This window comes from Artibeus jamaicensis, unplaced genomic scaffold (assembly GCF_021234435.1).
Source record: "Artibeus jamaicensis isolate MK-2021 breed Jamaican fruit bat unplaced genomic scaffold, CSHL_Jam_final scaffold_612, whole genome shotgun sequence".
In the NCBI taxonomy this organism is placed as follows: domain Eukaryota; kingdom Metazoa; phylum Chordata; class Mammalia; order Chiroptera; family Phyllostomidae; genus Artibeus; species Artibeus jamaicensis.
In genome coordinates, this window is record NW_026522049.1 from 11,996,763 (window position 1) to 12,016,613 (window position 19,851).

General features: G+C 50.6%; 1 protein-coding gene across 1 annotated transcript in view; it reads right to left on the bottom strand.

The window, feature by feature from the left end:
* OTUD7A (OTU deubiquitinase 7A) overlaps positions 1 to 11,523 on the bottom strand; it is a 35,103-nt gene extending 23,580 nt beyond the window's left edge. Inside the window, exons 1-3 of the mRNA XM_037145878.2 lie at positions 11,477 to 11,523; positions 6,545 to 6,637; positions 4,886 to 5,040 (exon numbers count right to left, since the gene is read on the bottom strand). Coding sequence (XP_037001773.2) covers positions 4,886 to 5,036 — 151 coding nt within the window. The 5' untranslated portion in view covers positions 5,037 to 5,040; positions 6,545 to 6,637; positions 11,477 to 11,523. The remainder of the gene's footprint in view (positions 1 to 4,885; positions 5,041 to 6,544; positions 6,638 to 11,476) is intronic.
* Between the last annotated feature and the right edge of the window lie 8,328 nt (positions 11,524 to 19,851).

A 19,851-nucleotide genomic window follows, 5' to 3' on the forward strand; every position in this document is an offset into this window, starting at 1 on the left:
CGAGGCTCTGAAGGTGCGAGGTAATATCCGAACAGCTTCCTTCAGTCTGTCACTTTTTTTCTAGGGCAGACTTGATACTGTCGATGATGATAGTTACATTACACCGTGGCATCATTTATGATTTAATTGTATTTTTTTCCTCCATGGTCAAGAACAAAGACACCACAGAAGCATTTCGGTGCTATCTCGGGGAATAAGAAAAGCTCGTTAAGCCATCAGGTCATCCAACTCAAAGGCTGCAGGGCTGGAGGGCTTTCGGCCTCCACACCTGCTCACCCGGGGGGCAGATGGGTGTCCACGTGCTCTGTCGCTGCCTCTCTTTCTCCTGCTGCCCCCGTCCTGCCTCTTTCGCCAGGGCCTTCCTCAGCCGAGGCTCCCCTTTGGCCCCTCTCTGCTGTGCTGTCCTGCCTATCATTGTACGTAAACGCATACACATTGTATGTAAATGCCTAATTTAAAGTGTGTAACTTTTCCTTTTGAAATCAGTAAATCACTGAAAACACTCCCAAAAAGTCTAAAAACCAGCACAGAGAGGGTCCTCAAGCCTCTCACCTCACTTCTGTCACCATTGGGAACTTTGGTTACCCTTAGAAAGACCACAAGGACAAGATTTCATTCTTTGAAATGCTGGTTTTTAGAAAAATCCCGACCCAAGGAACTGTGGCAACCCACAGGGTCCACCGTACACACGCAAGCGGGCTCTCCTGCTGGTCACATCAGAGGGTGGGTTCTGAGCCTGGTGGCACGGGGCAAGGACACTCCACCCCAGCTCCCACTGAAAGCAGCCCCACGGGGCCTGAATGCAGGGAGCAGCTCCTGGGACCAAGAAAAGTAACCAAGAGCAGGCATGTGGGGAACAAGAACTGGTGGCGAAAATCGCTCTTTCCTTCCCGTCTCTCTGACATGCGCAGAGGCGGGCGTCCACTCCAGGAGAAGCTGCCGGGCTCTGTGTCCAGAGAGAGTGTTGAGTGGCCGCATCTATCTTTTATCTGTTAAGCATTTTATTCAGTCCTCCGGGGTCCCAGACCTCAAGCAGTTCTGTGGAGGCAGGAAATTAAAACCGAGAGGCAGGGGAACTTTGCTCCTGCAGAAGCGGGGCTGTGGTCCCCAGAGGTGAGCCACGCTGCTGCTGCTTCTCTTGGCTCCAGGCTGCTCTGCTCCAGCTGGGCGTGGCCAGGTCGTATGCGCAGCAGTGCATGCGGGGTCAACGTGGCCACAGTGGGCTGAGGGCTGCGTCTCAGGGACTTGGAGCTACTGAGGGGGTTTCATAGAGGCAGGAGTTTGGGAACCCAACCCCTTAACGTTGCTGATGGACTCGGGCTGCTCCTGGGTGTCTCGGACCCTGAACAGATGGCAGAGACTTGGAGGAGCGAACTCTGGGACTGACCACCACGCAGGCCCCAGCCTGGCCACTGGGTGGCGCTCACGGGAGGCAGGCCCGGAGAGCATTTCTCTAAGACCAGACCTGGGAACCACAGACCACAGAGGTTTCGGGGAACATCGAGCTTGCGGTTGGAACCCAACAGGGGCAGTTGCCATCTAAAACAAAAATAACGATCTTTGCCAGAAGATTTAAACAACCACCAGTCTCAAAACATCATATTGAAAGTGCTTTGGGTACAATCCAAATTCCCTGGGCATACAAAAACCGGAGGAATCTTCATAGCAATGCTGGGATGAAAGTGATGGTGGCATTATCTGATGAAGACTCAACTTAAAGCAGTTACTCTAAATCTTTCCCAACACCCTTGACAAATATAGAAAGTCTCAGCAAAGAAACAGAAGATATGAAGAAGAAGCACGTGGAAATGTTAGAAATGAAAAAAATTCAAGAACCAGAATAAAAGTTCCTTGAATTGACCCTACCTCACTGGGCAGGGTCAATAACAGAACAGAGAGGACAAGGAAGGCATCAGTGAGTTTATAAATAAATCAATAGCGATTACCCCATCTGAACAGCAGACAGAGAGAAGAGGGGAGAAGAAAATGAATATCATGTAGGAACCTACAGGACAATACCAACTTCTGGAAGGCGTCATCTGAGTCCCAGAACGAGGAGAAAAAATTAAATAAATAATGGCTGAAGGCAGGTTTATTATTAGAAAGCAATCAATGGAATTTTTATATCAGCAGTTTAAAGAAGAAAAATACTTGATTATGGCAATTGAGGTAGAAAGCGCATTTGACAAACCACATTTATTTATGATAAATCTCTCAATAAACCAGCAACGGAAGGAAATTTCCTCTTCATTAGAAAGGGCACCTACAAAAGCCTGCAGCTCATGTCCTACACAGCAGCGAGGGACCGATTACCTCCCCCAGGTCAGGAAGAAGGCAGAGATATTCACTCTCACTGTCCCAGTCAACCTTTTAGTGAAGTCCTAGCCAATGCAATAGGTCAAGAAAAAGAAAAGCCATACATATTAAAAAAGGAGAACCAAAATTCCCCATAGCCACAGAAAACATGATTGTCTGTGTGGAAAATCCCAAGAAATACACACACATGCATGCACGTGGTCATACATGCACCCCCCCCACACCCAACTAATGATCGAGTTTAGCGAGATGTTGGGGTACGTGGGCAACACAGAAAAATCACCAATTACATTTCTCTGTACTAGCAATGAACAATTAGAAACTGAAATTAAAAAATGATGCCATTTATAATAGCTCAAAAAAATCCTAGAGCTATGAACCTAATACTGTATATAGGACCTATATGCGAAAAACTACAAAGTACTTAGGAAAGAACTCACAGAAGCCCTTAAGAAATGGAAAGTATGGCTGTGCTGACTTCACGGAGTAGAAGACAAAACACACCTATGATTTATTTGTAAATTTAACATAGTTTCAATCCAAATATCAACACAAAATTTTACAGATATAGGCAAGCTGATCCTCAAATTTATATGCAAAGGCATAGGAAACAGAGCAGTTGAGACGCAGTTGAAAATGAAGAGCATTGGGAGAATCACACGAACTGATTTTAAGACTCACTACAAAGCTACAGTAATGAAGACGGTATAGTCCTGGCAAAGGACTGGGCATCCTAATCAGTAGAACGGAACCCACATTAAGAACTGGATCCCCAGAGACATATGCTGGGTTGGTTTCTGACCAATGAACAAAGGCCCTTCAATGAAGGAGCAATAATATATTCAACAAATGGTGGTGATAGACATATATACGGGGAGGGGCAAAGTAGGTTTACAGTTGTCCGCATGGAAAACAGTACAATAATGAATCAATAACAACAACACATGAATAAATTCTGTGTTTCGTGAACTCACAACTGCAAACTTACTCTGGCCCCGTCCTGTATGTATAAACATGAAACCTGACCCGAATCTTACTCATTATACCAAAATCACCTCAAAGTTGGCCAAATATCTAAGTGTAAAATATTAAAGTATAAAGCTTTTAAAGAGACCACGTGGGACAAAATCTTCATGACCTGAGTTATACAAAGGTTCTGAGCCTTGACCTCCAAAGCACGATCCTAGAGGGTATGTTGCCTGATTCATGGATCGTGATAAAGCTAATTCAATCTTTCAGTTTATGGGGATGAACTTTGGTTTTTTTAATGCCCTGGAAGGTGGGCAAGGCTTGAGATACAGGAAAAAAACTGAGATTAAGAGAAGTAAAATAATTTGCTCTGCATCTCAGAGCAGGTGCGTAGCGGAGTCTAAACTGGACCCCGCCCTTAACCGCCACTCATGCTAAATCTGCGTGTGTCCCCATGCACTGAGACTAAGAAGGGCCGGGGACACTGTCGGGGAAGCATCACGCAGTTGGGACACTTGGGACATGAGGACCCGACTTTGATTCACATGCCTCAGCAGCACTCTCCAAGCACATTCTGAGCCCTGAGTTTGTTTGAAATTCTGGGAGGTTCAGGGGAATTTAATGACTGTGCTATTCTCGCTGCCGTTACTCAGAATCCTGGGCGGCTCCTGCTTTTCAGTGGGGTTGAACAGCCACCTCCGTGATCCACACTCAAGCACAACGATTCACATTTTTCCTCAGAGAATTAAGGAACCGTTGTGACTTCGAATGCTTGGCTGAGGAGTAACTCATTCCACAATGTATAGGTATTCCACACTGTCTGTAATTCCAGACAGTGTACAGGTCTGAAGTGAAGAGCAATCATTAAACATTTTTTTCTTTTCATGCATTTGAGTGTCCTGAGAAGTTATAACTGCCTCTTCTTGGCTCCTCTTTTTACCATTAAAAATATTTCAAAACTACATAAAATAAATCCATTAAAAATATTTCAAAACTACATAAAATAAATCCATTTGAGAGACAGGGACAGAAATGAAACTTTAATCTTCAGTCCATTGTGATTATAGCTGAGGAATCTACATATGAATGTGCACATTTTCACGTAGCAAATGATATTCAACTCTAAAAGCTTGAGGATGAATAATTTTGCCTTCTTACTTGTGAATTATTACCTTCTTTCTCACTGGTTACTGGGTTTTTTCCTCCCACCAAAAACTTCGGCCTAAAGTATTTTCCTCTCAGTTAAGATAGAGGTGAGCAACATAAGTCTTCAAAAAAGTGTTTCTGGAATGTTCTAATTTCTGCTCTGGTGAATATATTTTCTCTAAAAAAGTCATCACTGCTCAGTTTCGACTCATTATCTCTCTGCATTAACACAAAGCAAAGCCAAGTTCGTGCCTTCTGCCCTTTTCCTGTAGAGCGCTGAGTGATCCCAACATAAAGTCAAGAATAACAAAAATAATTTCATCCCCGACGACCTCCTTTACTTTTTAAAGAGCCTGAGTGCCATCCCCCACCCATTGTCAGGTGACAGGAATCATATCATTTGTGACTGGGGTGGCTCCGAGGAGGGCGGTGTGGGGATGAGGGGGACACTTACCTTCCAGCAGGTCTCTGGCCAGACCAGGTTCTGCCCCCGTGGACCGAACAAAGTCGGACAGGACCGCGTCCATATCAAGAGTCATATGACCATGCAGAAGGGCCGCCCAACACTCGGCCGAGGTGGGGTTGGGGAGCAGGCTAGAAACCATCCATCTGCGGGGAGGGTGAGAGAGTCCAAGGTCACGGTGTGGCGGCCGTGTGCCGGGGGTGAGAGGACAGGCGGGAGGGGCCCCTTCCGCCTGCTGAGACACACTTTGAGCTGGTTTGGGACAAGTGCCTGAGTCTCCCTGTGAGACACCAAGTGACAGAGTCAAAGTCAGGCATCATCCGTCTGTGGCGCCAAGTTCAAGTCCAGCACGTCTGACCCGACATTCTGTTGGTTCCAATGACGGCCCATTGAAAAGGTGGACCGGGGTTTTTTAAAAAAATCAACATCCGAGCACATTTGGAGCAGTTCCTTAGGGGTCACGGGGTTTCTAACCCTCCCCCAGCTGCACAGGCGTGGGACACGCCCACAGAGTAAGTGCGCTGCCCGCTCCACCCCAGTTCTCCTGCATCCGTGAGCCCGCCCGAGGCTCCTTGGGAAGACTCCCGTCTGTCAGCCCGGAGCTGGCTGAAATGCCGCACTGCCCACGAAGAGGACACCCTGTCCACCATCTCTCCGAGAATTGTCCTAGTCACGGCCCAGCCACCTGACAGGATTCACAAGGACGCCAATCTCCCGGGCCGGACAAGCCCAGCTGGAAAGATACTACGGGTCACAGGCTGTCCAGCCGATGGCCAGGGAGGAACCCCCAGCACTGGCATGGTCACTGGTGGACACTGGTCACAGCTGAGAAAGTGCAAATGTGTCCCTGTGTTTGCAGAGGTAAGGGACCAGATTGGTGGCACCTGCTTTAGTAACTGAAGCTGTGCTGGACAAGGCCACGCCCCCTCATTTACATACTGCCTCTTGCCTTTGCAGGTGGCTGAGTGGAGCAGTCAGAACAGACGCCACGGGGCCCAGAGATCCCCAGATGTTCCCCGCCTGGACCTTTACAGAGCGGGCCGAGCCCAGTCTGGATGACAGACAGTTTTACACTGGTGTGAAGTAACTGTGTAGTTAATTTACATGCTGTGGGGGGAATTTAAATCCACGCTATTCACGAAGGTCCTGTCCTTTCTTTCAAGATAACCCTTGGGCTGTCGTCCTTCTTGTTTCAGAGCCAGGAAGCTGGTCTCATCGCAGCCCAGAGCTGCCACTCTGATGAGCTGAGACACGCTGGTTAATCTCTCGGAGCCCGTCTGTGCCATGGAGGGTGCTGGCTTTGGGGACAGGGGACCAGGCGGGGAGGTTGGTGACCTGTGAGTTGTCATTGTTCATGCACTGTCCTGCATCAGGGTCCTACCTGGGGGTCACGGCTGCTCGGGGTAGCTAGAAAATAAGAACATTACTGGCCCAGGCTGGTGTGGCTCAGGGGATTGAGCACGGGCTGTGAACCAAAGGGTTGCTGGTTCAATTCCCAGTCAGGGCACATGCCTGGGTTGTGGGCCAGGTCCCCAGTAGGGGGCGCATGAGAGGCAACCACACACTGATGTTTCTCTCCCTCTCTTCTTCCCTCCCTTCCTCTGTAAAAATAAATGAAATCTTTAAAAAAAAAAAAGAACGTCACTGGACCTGATGTTAACGGGACCAACTAGGAGACTGCCTTCTTCCCTCTCTCCACGCACCAGGGTGTCGGCCGGGAGTCTCTTCTTTTGTCACGTCCACCTGGGGGGACAACAGAGAATGAAAACGCGTTATTCCCCGCACCCCGGGACAGAGGCCGAAGGCTTGGCTTCTCATGGTGGGAGGCTACACGGGGGTGGAGCCCACTGCCCCCGCACACGGCTGCCGACAGACACCTGCCCCCGAGCCGGCCACCGGCTCCTTCCTCCAGGGGGCTATGTGATGGGGGGTGGTCTCAACTGTCCTCGGTTTAGCAAACACAGTTCAGTGAGTGTCCCTGTCAGAGCGCAGAGCTGTGCCCCTTGCTACTGAGTCTCACCACCAAACACCACGTTGACACATGTGGACGACCTGTGGTGACACACACCCAACATGCGCCGTTCTAACCATTTCCAGTGCACGCAGACGGCTGTGCAGCCGCCCCCACCATCAGTCCCCAGAACTTCCTCACCCTCCCAAAGCGAGTCGCGTCCCCACTCAGCCCGGACTCCCGTGCTCCCCGCCCCTGCCCCCGGCACCCACCCTCCTGCCCCCTCTGGGTCTGGGTCTGGGTTGGACAACTGTGGCAGCCTCTTAGGAGGGGAGCACGTCACGTATCGTATTTGTCCCTTTGTGACTGGCTTTTCCAGCTCCGCACAGGGTCTTCACGCCTCCTCCGGGTGGTGCAGAACCTGCCAGGGGTTCTTTTCCTTTCAAGGCTTATCTGGCTCCTCAGACTGGCAGCTTCTCGCCCACGGCGGTGGGGGCTGAAGGTCTGAGGGCGAGGGGCAGAGGACTCGGGTCCGGGGAGGGCCTGGTCCTGGTGTGTGACAGCCGAGTCCCTGCTGCGTCATCAGGTGCCGGAGCCCCAGGCTCTCTTCTCCGGTTCTCCTGAGGACACGAGTCAGATGGCGGGGCACCCTCATGGCCTCTTCTCACCCTGATCTCCTCCTGGTGGCTCGGGTTCGAGTGAGGTGACGGCCTCAGGCACACTGGCCCCTGGCCACCTTGCAGCTCTACCCCCACCTTTCCTGGGCCCTGGCACCCACAGGGCCCAGTTCTAATGGCATGTGGCCCGTCCCAACTCGGCACTGCTGCTCACTGCTGCATCTCCTGGGCCTTGGACTGAACTCTCAGGGGGCCTCGCCCACAGCCCTCGCTTAGAAAGATCTACGTTTGCGCCGTCTGGGCTGAATCTGGCTGTCACACTGGCAGACACGTGTCTGAACCAAACCAATGCACTGTCCACAGTGGGTGGACCTACAAGGCCTGAGTGACTTACTGAGCAGGTTCAGACCTGTTCTATGGATTTCTATTCTTTAGTTTGGCTCTTCCATGGCCAAAGATGCCTTTTCCCTGAGGCAAAAGAACCCGATGGGTCAGACTCTTCCCACAGGCTCTTGTGTTTACCACGAAGGACAGAAACACCTCAAGTGCTCTGTGTAGGTCGTCCAGGGCGGCCACCCCTGACCCTCCTGTCTCCTCCCCACAGGGAGGCCTGTGCTGGAGGCCGGGGGCTCGAGTTTTATCTGTAGTCACATCACTGTGACCTGGACTATCTCAAATGCGACCTACATCTGCTGAGTGAATAAGCAAAGTGAAAATGAAAACCTTAAATCCAAGTTTCGACTCCATGCTGGTGGGTGGACAGGGGAATAGATAGCTAGGATTCAACCCAGTTTGGAATATATGCTATCATATCGGTTATAAGCAAAATCATTAGAATACTAGAGCGGAATAGTTCCTTCTTCGTGGCAGAATGAAGAGGACCTAATGTAAGATAAGATTTAGGTTAAAATATGTACATAAATTGATTCCAGAGAGAGAGAAACAGTGATCAGTTGCTTCTCCCATCAGTTGCCCCAACAGGTGACTGAACCCAAACCCAGGCATGTGCCCTGACCAGGAATTGAACTGGTGACATTTTGGTCTATGGGACCATGCCCCAACCCACTGAGCCACAAAATGTGTTTTGGGGAGGAGTTAGGAAGCTGAGAGGACATGCGTGCTGGGTGATCACCCTCACACATGCGGGGCCAGTGAAGCAGCTGCAGGAGACCCGGTGGCCTGGGAACGTCAGCGAGGGTCAAGGGCAGACCTGTGGGCTGTCAGCTGAGTACTGACTGGAAGGCCAGGCCGGCGGGAAGCCCCCGGGCGTTTCTGAGCACAGAACTGACGTGTACTTTAGAAAAACAAAGACACGGACATTTGGTAACAGAGTGAATGTGGGCCAAGAGCACAGGAAGAGACGGCAGGTGCTCAGTTCCTCGGGGGCTGCCCACCCGGCCGCTGACGGGCCCTTGGCGGTGGACGGGCCCTGATATGGGGGGGGCCCGACAGTGCTTCTCGAACCGGGGCTGAGTCACAGTGGGTCGAAACCAGTCTCGGGCAGTCTCAGCCCCATGACCTGGAGTTTGGTCCATGGACTGGAGACAGAGGTCATCGGGGTTGGGTCCACGGGGACAACAGTTTTACTTCTCTGACAGGAAGGGACAGGCTTGACTGGAAGAGCCCCTTCCCACTGTGCCTTCCCTCCTTCTTTCTGTCTTTAAAAAAAAAAGATTTTATTTATTTGCTTTTAGAGAGAGGAGAGGGAGGGAGAAAAACATCAATGTGTGGTTGCCTGGCACGTGCCCCGTCCGCCCCGTACTGGGGACCTGGCCCACAACCCCGGCATGTGCCTTGACTGGGAATCGAACTGGCAACCCTTTGGTTCACAGGCCGGTGCTTAACCACTGAGCCACACCAGCCAGGGCCCTTCTTTCTGCCTTAAGGCAATAAATCCCTATAAGTACCCTGGCCACCTGGGACCAGGAGGTAGGAAGTCAGTGGACAAGACTCCAAGTGCAAAGTTGGTGGCGCAGGAAGTCTGCCCCTGAAACAGTCACGGGGTATTTGCACCAGCCCCAGGCCACCTACCTCTGGATTTCTGACCATGTGTCTCACATACGCACATCTTTGTTCAAGCCCAGTAAGTCAAATATTTGGTTACTTGCAGCTGAACTTGTCCCTAACTGACACATGCAGGTAGAATAATGCAGATGTCACAACTAGAACAGAAGTCACTGAAAAAAGAAAACCAGAGGCGAGCTCCATTCCTGAACACAAAACTTAAAAGGTCAGCGAGTGGACCAAGCTGTAGAGGACAGAGGAGGGCCCTAGGGCCGCAGCCCCTTGGAATGATGGAGGCGAGGGCCCGTGCGCGCCCATCCTCACGATGCAGACAAGCCCCTGGGATTTTCTGCAGTGACCACGGTCATTCCCGAAATGCCTCAGTGGGAGAGAAATGCATCCCCCTCTTACTGAACCCCTGGTTTTCTTCCAACAGCCGCACGGGATTCGGGTGCTGATAGGCTATGTGGATGAGTCACAGGAGAAAAACTGCACAGTCTCAAAAGAGGCCTCGAAGCCCTCGTTCACTCATCAGGCCAGAGCGAAACACGCCGGGGGCAGAAGACGCTTCCTCTGCTTATTAAAGGCACTGCCCCAACTTACAGGAGCCACCCTGCCTCCTAATGAAAACGTCGGGAGCACTTTCCCGAAGCCCAGGACAAGCCCACGACTGACGGGTGGAACGAACGGGGACGCTTACATGGCTGGAACAGGGTCACACACACAAACCAATGCTACCCCTGCAGACCAACGTTAGCCACTTAAGCATTTGATAATATCCAAGAATCCCCCGAAAAAACCTCAAAAATCTGTTTCATAATCTCCAAGACCGAGTGTGGCTTTGGGAAGTCACTTATCCCCTTTCACTACTTTCTCCCCTACACGCAGGGAACGTACCACGTCTTTCTTAGAATTCTGTTAAACTTAACTAAAGCCGAATAAAAATGCATATCTACTCTCTATCATCTAGTCTGTTTTTTTTTTTAAAGACTATTTATTTATCTGCAGAAGGGAAGAGAAGGAGAGAGGGAGAGAAACATCAATGTGTGGTTGCCTCTTGTGCGTCCCCTGCTGGGAACTGGCCTACAACCCAGGCATGTGCCCTGATTGGGAATCAAACCTTGATCCCTTGGTTCACAGGCCCACACTCAATCCACTGAGCTACACCAGCCAGGGGTGTCTAGGCTGTTTTTATCTCCCCCTTTCTAGTTCTACCTTTCTGCATCTCTGCCTGTTTGCCTACCTACTTACCTATTTACCTGCCTGCCTTTCTTTTTTCTCTGTCTGGCTACCCATCTATCTGATTATAGGTTTGTCTATCTCACTATTTATATTGATATCTGCTTTTCTCACTGCCATTCTGCCTCCCTTTCTCCCATTTTGTGTGTCTGTCTGTCTTTCTGTCTGTCTTACTTTTCTCTGTCTATAGATCAGTCTTTCCACCTATTTGCTTGTCAGTGTGGTTACCTGCTTATCTGCCTTTGCCTGTCCGTCCATCCATCCATCTGTCCACCCATCCATCTGTATCTGTTCTCCTCCTCCCTGCTCCCTCTGCCTCTAGGTCATTATATCTCTCATGTCACAGTCTATCTGTCTGCCAATCTAATTTTTGCCCATCAGCCAACCCGTCTCTCTACCTCTGCTCTGTCATTCTGATTGACAAAGAACAGAGCCTCAATAAACAATGGTTTATCTCTCTCCTCCTGGTCATGTTCCTTCCTCCCTCCCTCCCTCCCTCCCTCCCTCCCTCCCTCCCTCCCTCCCTCCCTTCCTTCCTTCCTTCCTTCCTTCCTTCCTTCCTCCCTTCCTTCCTTCCTTCCTTCCTTCCTTCCTTCCTTCCTTCCTCCATTTCCAGAGTCCCGGGCTGCTCCTGTGTTTTGGGCCAAGGACGCTGCCCCAAGCAGCCATGGCCTCTGCCCCGGGTGGGACCCGTGGGCTGGGGGACCTTGACACCCGGCGGTGAGCAGGCTTCAGCACAGGCCAATATCAGCTGTCCTGTCCTCCACTTACGTTCAGACGTGGCGACTTCCCGGAGGCGCGGGGCTGTCAGGCGTCTGGGTCCGCGCCGCTGTGCCCCTGCAGGACGTGGCCCATGGTCGCCGGTGGAAGGTGTGAGACACAGCCCAAGAACTCTGCAAAAGGCCACCAGAATGAAAGAGATGGTTCACATTTTCTCGAAAGCGACAACTTAACATCTCCATTTGAAGAATTCATTTTTTTATATTTTAACTTCTCAACATTAACCTTTGAAATTTCAAAATGATTTGAACTATTTAATAGCGGCTCGTGACAGTCTTGAGAGTGGATCCCAAACCCCCGAATCTCCTTCCCTACCACACGACCCCACCCTCTCCTTTAATCTTTGAGCAGACACAGGTGTCAGGACCAGCGGGAAGAGTCTCATCAGTGTCACTGAGGGAGGCGACTGGGGGAGGGAACGTGAGAGCCTCAGGGCGCAGGCCTGGTGCTCCAGTGAGGCGCTCGCTCGGCCCAAACCCCGACTCTGACTGCCAGCGACACACCCCACCAGGGCTGCCCATTCGGGATCTCAGAGTCCAGCGGCTGTCGTGGCACCTAGAGCACCTGCCTGGACCTGCTGTGGTCACAGAGAACACAGAGTCCAGGGCGATGGCCTCAATCCCCGTGGGGCGTGCTGTGCTCCACTGTGGGGAGCCTGGGGGTCCCGGGGGCTGCCCCGCTGTCCAGGACAGTGCGCCGCGGAGAGTCAGGAATAGCGTCCTGACTCCTGAGGTCCTTCCCCTGCCGGCCGTGTGGGGCTTTCCTGCAAGTGCCGGGGCCCTGGGCTGTTTGAGAGCTAGCGGGGCCCTGACCGCCCAGCTAACTGGAGGAAGTCCGGTCACAGGCGTGCGCCTGCGCAGATGGCACACACCCCGTGGGGGCACAGGGGTGCTCCCCTGCATGACCACACCTGAAGATCCAGCCCGCACCTCTGGCACACACCTGTCAGCCCTGTGCTCTGCAGCTGTGGTGGTAGAGCCTGTCCCACCCTCCAGAGCCGCCAAGGGCTGCAGACCTCCAGCCGACACCTCCTGCCCAGACGGGTGAACCGCAGCCTCTCTGAGCACAGCGGGCCTCCCTGCAACGCTGCCAAGTGAGCGTGATCACTGGCCTCTCGCTGCTGGTCAGGCTCTCACATCACCTGCGCAGTATCTTGTTCTTCTGCACACCTTCCCACTTTGAATTTGACTCTGCCACATGTGTTGTTGCCCCCCTTTCTTTTTCCTACTGCTTGTCACGGTTGTGGCTACACCTTTATTTTATGTTTTATTTTTAAAATATTTTATTTATTTTATTTTTAGAGAGAGGGGAAGGGAAGGAGAGAGGGCAAGAAACATCAATGTATGGCTGCCCCTTGCACGCCCCCTACTGGGGACATGGCCCGAAACCCAAGCATGTGCTCTGACTAGGAATCGAACCTGCAACCCTTTACTTCACAGGCCTACGCTCAATCCACTGAGCTACACCAGCCAGGGCTATGCCTTTATATTTTCACCTTTTTGGGTCATTTTATTTCAGCTGTGTCTTGTTTAATACCTTATATACAAAATAAGGAATGGCCCACACCCTTTCAAGGTGAGGTTTTCCAGAGAACGTAATGAGAAGAAGATTCACCAAAAGAGTTCTGTGCAGTGGCCACCTGCGTACCTGCCACTGCTTTCAAAAATCTGCAAACAGTTGATGTGGATGAGAACTAACTGCCAACTGTAGACTCAAGCTACATGACTGCCACGAAAAGAATGCATCTGCCCATATAGAAGACCCAGAGAAAATATGCTCAGGGATTGCCATGTAACCAAATCTACTAATCTAGTCCCTTATCATTCTGGGATTGCCGCCTGATTTAAGAAGGCCTCCTTGGGTGGTCTTTGAAACTTTAATATTTGTATAATCTGACTTCCCCCAACATTTATTTATTTATTTAAAGATTTTATTTATTTATCTTTAGAGGGGAAGGGAAGGAGAGAGGGAGAGAAACATCAATGTATGGTTGCCTTTTATGCGTCCCCTGCTGGGAACTGGCCTGCAGGGAACCGGCCTGCAACCCAGGAATATGCCCTGACTGGGAATCAAACCACGATTGTCTGGTTCGCAAGCCCGCACTCCATCCACTGAGCTACACCAGCCAGGCCGACATTTAGATTTAAAACCCACCCGGAATGGACTCATTTATATGCCATACTGCTGGCATCCAATTCTATTTTATTTCAATGGTATCGATTCAGACAAGATGCTTATTAAAGACCCTACACTTTCCCATTGAGTTAAAATACATCTACCCTTCAAGCTGTTTGTGAAATCTCCATTCCCTTTCAACGATTTTCATTTGATTTTTCACTGTGGTGCCAAGGCTGTGGACTCTCTAGTCTCTACCTTTAGTCTTACTGGTCTTTTCCAAGCATTTCTTGCTGATGTTTGTGAATCTGGGCTCAGTTAAAACAAAACCTGGGAAACTGTACATACTCTACTCTCAGGCATGCCTGGTGATACCGCAGGTTCGGCGCCAGACCAGGAAATAAGGCAAATAGCTCAATACAGCGAGTCGCACCATTTGTTTTTTGTTCTACAGTGTACATAAGAGTTCTGTTTATGCTACGCTGTCGTCTCCTAAGGTGCAATAGAATTATAAATGTGCAAACCTTAAGTAAAACACTTGAGCCACGCTAGCCATCGCCTGGGCCACCAGCGAGTCGCGGCCTTTTTGCTGGTGGAGGGTCCTGCATCGACGCTGATGGGACGGTCTCTGCGAAGCGCGGTGAGGCCAAGGGCAACGCAATGAACCCTGTCCGCATGTACTTAGCTCCGAGAGGAGGGATGCCCTTCAGTTTAGTTTCCCTACCAGTGAGATTAGTATAGTTCCCCATTATTTAGATCATTGTATATCAAAATTGCATACTTTTCACACTTCTCACTTTCAGTACCCATGCCCACGGCAAAATACCCATCTACATGCACAAAATAAAAAAGAGACTGGGAAAGGTCATTTCCAATGCTGCAGCTGTGAATTAAACTTCCCGATGGACGAACAGCTTACACGGCTGATAAAGAATGACAGTCATAATCATAAGTGGGTGCGGCCACGGTGGAAAACAGTATGGAGGCTCCTCAGAAATCAGAATGGGAGCAACCCTACGATCCAGCAATCCCACTTCCACGAATATATCTGAAGGAAGTGCAAACACTTTGTTGAACAGCTATCTGCACCCCCAAATTCAGAGCAGTATTCTCTCCAACAGGCAGGACTCAGAAACAACCTAAGTGCCCACCCTCAAACCCAGGGATAAAGATGTAGTGGTGTGTGGGTGTTTGTGCACACACACACACACACACATGATGGGATATTACGCAGCCAGGAAAAGTAAGGCAACCTGTCATGTGTGGCAACGTGGCTGGATTGGGCGCATTATGCCAAATAAGATAAATCAGACAGAGAAAGACAAATGCTGTGTGAATGCCCTTCTGGGCGGAATCTAAACCAATCAAACCAAACAGAACAAGACACACAAATTCGCAGAAAAAAGAGACAAGATTTGTGGTTAGCAGAGGCGCAGCTGGGAGCAGGGGCACTGGGAGCAGGGCAGCCGCAGGCACAGACTCCTGCTGTGAGCTGAGTGGGCCCTGGGACGTGACGCCCGGCCCGATGCCCCAGTTAACACTGCCGAGGGATGTGTGTGAAAGCTGCAAGGGGGGCAAATCCTAAGGGTTGTCACCACAAGAAAATAAAAGCACTCTTCTCCTTTTCTTTTTTTATACCTATAAGAGATGGTGGGTAATTAACTAAACGTATGGCGGCGATCATTTCATAATACACGTAAGCCAAATCATCCTGATGTGGCTCTTAAAGGAATACAGTGCTGTATGCCGATGAGTGCTCTGTAACTCTAGAGAGAAAGGAACCAGAGAGAGGACCGTGGGAAAATCCTTGCTTGTGGAACAGGCACTGCGGACAGCTGCTGACAATATGAAAAGTGCACTCCCTCACCCCCCGAATCAATCAAACAAATACAAAGCAAACTGAAACTCTTTCACTTTTTAATCTGAGGAGATCCGTAAAACTTAAATCTCAACCTCCAGGGGTGTAGAAGACGTGCCCTTCACACACTGTCGGTGGGAGTGTGAATGGGCGATGGGTGTGTCAGCACGTACAAAGCAGCAAAATGCACACCCCTGTGAGTCACACTGTTAAAAATCGTACCTTACAGAATTGCACAGAAAAAAACTATCAATAACAGGCCCCGCCCACCCTGCCCAGCCCTGTGTGCGGTGGGGAGTTCTGAGCGCCAGCTGCAGGGGAGTGGTGGGCGTATGGGGCGGGGGCAGCCGAACCACCCTCTTCAGGAGGACTGTAGCCCTGAAATCCGGGCTCAGGGCGGGTAGAAAGAGCAGTTAGGCAGTGTTCTGAGTTCCAGTCATGCAGTTTGTGAAGGCTCTTTGAGAGAGACCTGGATAAGCAATGAGGTCAGGAATTGCACCTCCAGGCAGAGACAGGGTGACCTTAAGACTTCAGACTAACTGATGGAGAGCCCATCACTTCCAGTGACTCTGGACAGAGAAAGTTAGGGAGGGAGGTGACAGGAGGCACTGATGTCCTGTCTTTTCTGGGCCAGAGGGGCAAGGTGGGGAGGAAGGTCAGGGAGGATGAATGAGGAAGTGAGAATGTAGAGAAGCCCTGGCTGGTGTGCCTTAGTTGGCTGGAGCATCATCCTGTAAACTGCAAGGTTTTGGGTTCGATTCCTGGTCAGGGCACATACCTGGGTTGCAGGTTCAGTCCCTGGTCGGGGTGCATGTGAGAGGCAACTGATCGGTGTTTCTCTCCCTCTCTGTCTTCTTCCCTTCCCCTCTCTTTAAGCATGTCCTTGGGTGAGGATAAAAATGATAATAATAATAAAAAATTCTTAAGAGCAGAGGAAAGAATTACCCTCTGGTCCTCTGGGAGGAGGCCCATCAGAACGTAGGCAGAAGGCAGCAGTATCGGGGTGACGACCTTCAGGAGAGGGAGGGGGAGACAGCAGGATAACCTGCCATCACCTGCAGATTGAACAACACACTTCTCAGTAATCCACTGGTCAAAAAGGAAATCTCAGGGGAAATAAAAATATACAGAGATTGAAGGGAAGGAACTAAAACTACAACACATCAAAGTCTGTAGGACGTGGGTAAAGCGTAGCTGGCAGGGAACGTTTCGGCACCGAATGCTTCCGCTAGGAAAGAGTAAAGCCTCCAATCAATAACCGGAGCTCTCACTTTATGAATCGCGCTTAATCAGCCCACAGGCAGCTACAGGAAGGAAACAATAAAGACAAGAGCAGAAACCAATGAAACTGGAAACAGTGAAACGCTAGAGAAAATCAATAGAACAAAAAGCTGGTTTTGTGAAAACATCAATGAAATGGACAAACCTCTGGCAAGACTGAGAAAGAAGAAAAGAGAGGATGCAAATTACATAGAACAAGAACAAGATCGAAACAGGAGGCAGGTACAGATCCTTGGACACCGAGAGCATGACAAGGAAGTATGATAAACAGCCCTTACTCGCAAACTGGGTCACTGAGATGAAAGGCACCGGATCCTGGAGGGGCGCACACTGCCAGAACTCACTCAGTGTGAAGCATATCATTGGAATATCCCTACGACTATTGAAGAAACTTAATCTGTAAGCTCCATTCTCCCCAAAGAGACATCTCCAGGCTTACATTGTTTATGAAGAACTTTGAAAAATGCAACTACATGTTTAAGGAAGAATGAACATCAATTCTACAAAAGCCCTTCCAAAAAACGGAAGGAGGTAACTTCCCAATTAAGTTTATGAGGCCAGTATTACCTTCATGCCAACATCTAAGTAATAGAATATATTAAAAGTTATCACCCTGGTTGATGTGGCTCAGTAGATTGAGAGCCAGCCTGCAAACCAAAGTGTTGCCAGTTTAATTCCCAGTCAGGGCACTTGCCTGGGTTGCTGTCCAGGTCCCCAGTAGGGGTGCATGAGAGGCAACCACGTACACTGATGTTTCTCTCCCTCTCTTTCTCCCTCCCTTCTTCTCTCTAAAAACAAATAAAATATTTTCTAAAAAAGTAAAGTGGATTAATCATCCTGAATTTAAGACTTTATATAACTACGGCTTATTACATGGCTGCATACATCAAAGTCACAGAAAAGAGAATCCAGAGCTAGGCCTTCACAGTATTGCCAAGTGACTTTGGTTTTGCTTACGGCTGCATTTTGTAACAGCTTTATTGAAATATAATTCATATGCCATACAATTAATTTGTTTAAAGCGCACACTTCAGTGGTGGTTGTAAAATTGCATTAGCAAGATTGAGAAGCTGTGGTAAAACAACAAAGTTTGCCACATTAACTGTTTCCAGTGTACGATTCCATGGCGTCAGGAGGCGTGCACGCTTCACAGGTCCGCACGCCGCCCTTGCACAGTGATTTCCTCTGTGTCACTCCTATTCTAGCATCTGGACTTCCAACGGGAGCACTGGCCAACTTACGGGTGACCAAGCTGACAAAGTAATTCGACAGGGGAAGGGTAACCTTTGCAACAAAGGGGTACCATTTGTACCCCCAGGCAGGGCTGTGCCGAGTCCGGGTCAGAGTCTGGGGACATTGGGCACCTGTCCATTCCATCCTCCCGGTGGCTCAGACAGGATTACACACAGGCCGGCAGCATCCACGTGAGCGGAGCTGGTGGAGGATGAGAATGAGTGGTGACGAGATGGGCACCTCCGAAAGCTTGATTTTTCCCAACCAGTCACCGGCAACTGAGTTTTCTGAATCTCTACACTTTCTTAGTAATTAACTGACTAATTTGGGGGGACAGGGAGAAAGAGGAAAATAGATTTGTTCCACTTATTCATGCATTCATTGCTTGATTCTTGTATGTACCCTGACCGGGGATCAAACCTGCAACCTTGAAATATCAGGATGACATTCTACTCAACTGAGCTGCCCCCCCAGGGCCCCCCTGCCAGGAATGGGGACCGTCCATCGTGAGAAGGTGTGAGGGATGACAAAAGCCGACTGTCCCGCAGGCCCTGGGCTGAGAGGGGGCGTGTGCTGGGCTACAGGTCTCAGTCAGCCCTCTTGGGGCATAGACCAGGGTGCTGTTCTGACTCTGTCTACCATCCTGCCTCAGCCCTCAGCCTGTCTCCCGGGAGCAGCTCCTGAAGGTCACGCAGAACCTCCTGCTGGGACGTGCCACTGTGACCGGGTGGCTGACCTTCTTCCCTGCACTTTAAACCACATCCCCTGGTCGTAAATCCCCCGCTCGCTCCGAATGGGTTTCCTTCCCTCTCCTCCCTCTCTCTCGCCGTCCTTACTTCTTATCACTGCTTGCCATCCTCCTGCAAACCTCACCTGTATAAGTCACCTTGAAGCACCCGAGTCTCTAGCAGGAATAAATCCTCCATTGCATGATGCTATCTAAAACGCCTTAAGAAGCCTCAAAAAGTGGAAAAGTACAAACTCAGGAATGTGCAAGGCTTCTCATGCCTCTTACAGCAAGATGCTCTTCCTACCGAAGCTGCCCAGCCCCCCTGGGGTTACGCTGGAGAGCTGCATCCAGGGTTCACTCTGAGGTTCCAAGAACACAGAACAACCCTCATTGGAGACGGAGGAAATGAGGGGGAAGGAACGTGCTTTGCTGGTCGTCTCGGGTTGAGACACGTCGTGTGCATTCGAGGCTCTCCGCGTGGGTAAGGTCGGAGTGGCCGGGAGGGGGACCTCTCCTCCCTCTTTCAGCCCAAGGTCATTGCATTTCTCTATTTCCTCGGCAAAGGTTGCTGGAGTTCCTACCAGGATGCAGCAAAGAGGTACAGGTGTACCCCCAGGGCTCAAGGAAGGGCCCTGTCTAGGAGGCGTTTCAGGGTCTGTGGGAGAGAGCACCCCACGCAGGTGTGATGGGGTCCCCCTAGTCAGGAATCGCTGCCCAGAGCAGGGCTGGGTCCGGAGCTCTCTGCCCAGGTCCAGACTCCAGCAATCAAAGGGCAATTATGTTTGTCTCCCTCCGACTTCTTTAAAATGTCTTTAGTTGGGCGGACTCAGAAGGGGAGTGGCTCCCACCAGATGAGAGCCTGACTTACAAAAGTGACCGTACCATCAAAGGAACACACTCTGTCCCTGGTGCTAACCCACAGCCCAACCCTTCTGCCATTATTGCGTGCGCCTGCCCTCACGCCAGGGAGCCCAGTGGGTGGGAAACTCCCCATCCGCCGTGCAGGGGCGAGGCTGGGCCTCTGTCGCTGAGTGGAGGCAGGAGGCGGGCAGCTGGACCCCAGGGCGCTCCACACGCGGCCTTGAGGGAAGTCTTCTGATTCCTGGAAGATCCCTACCACTCACTTGTAGTTTCCGTGACCCTCTGGGC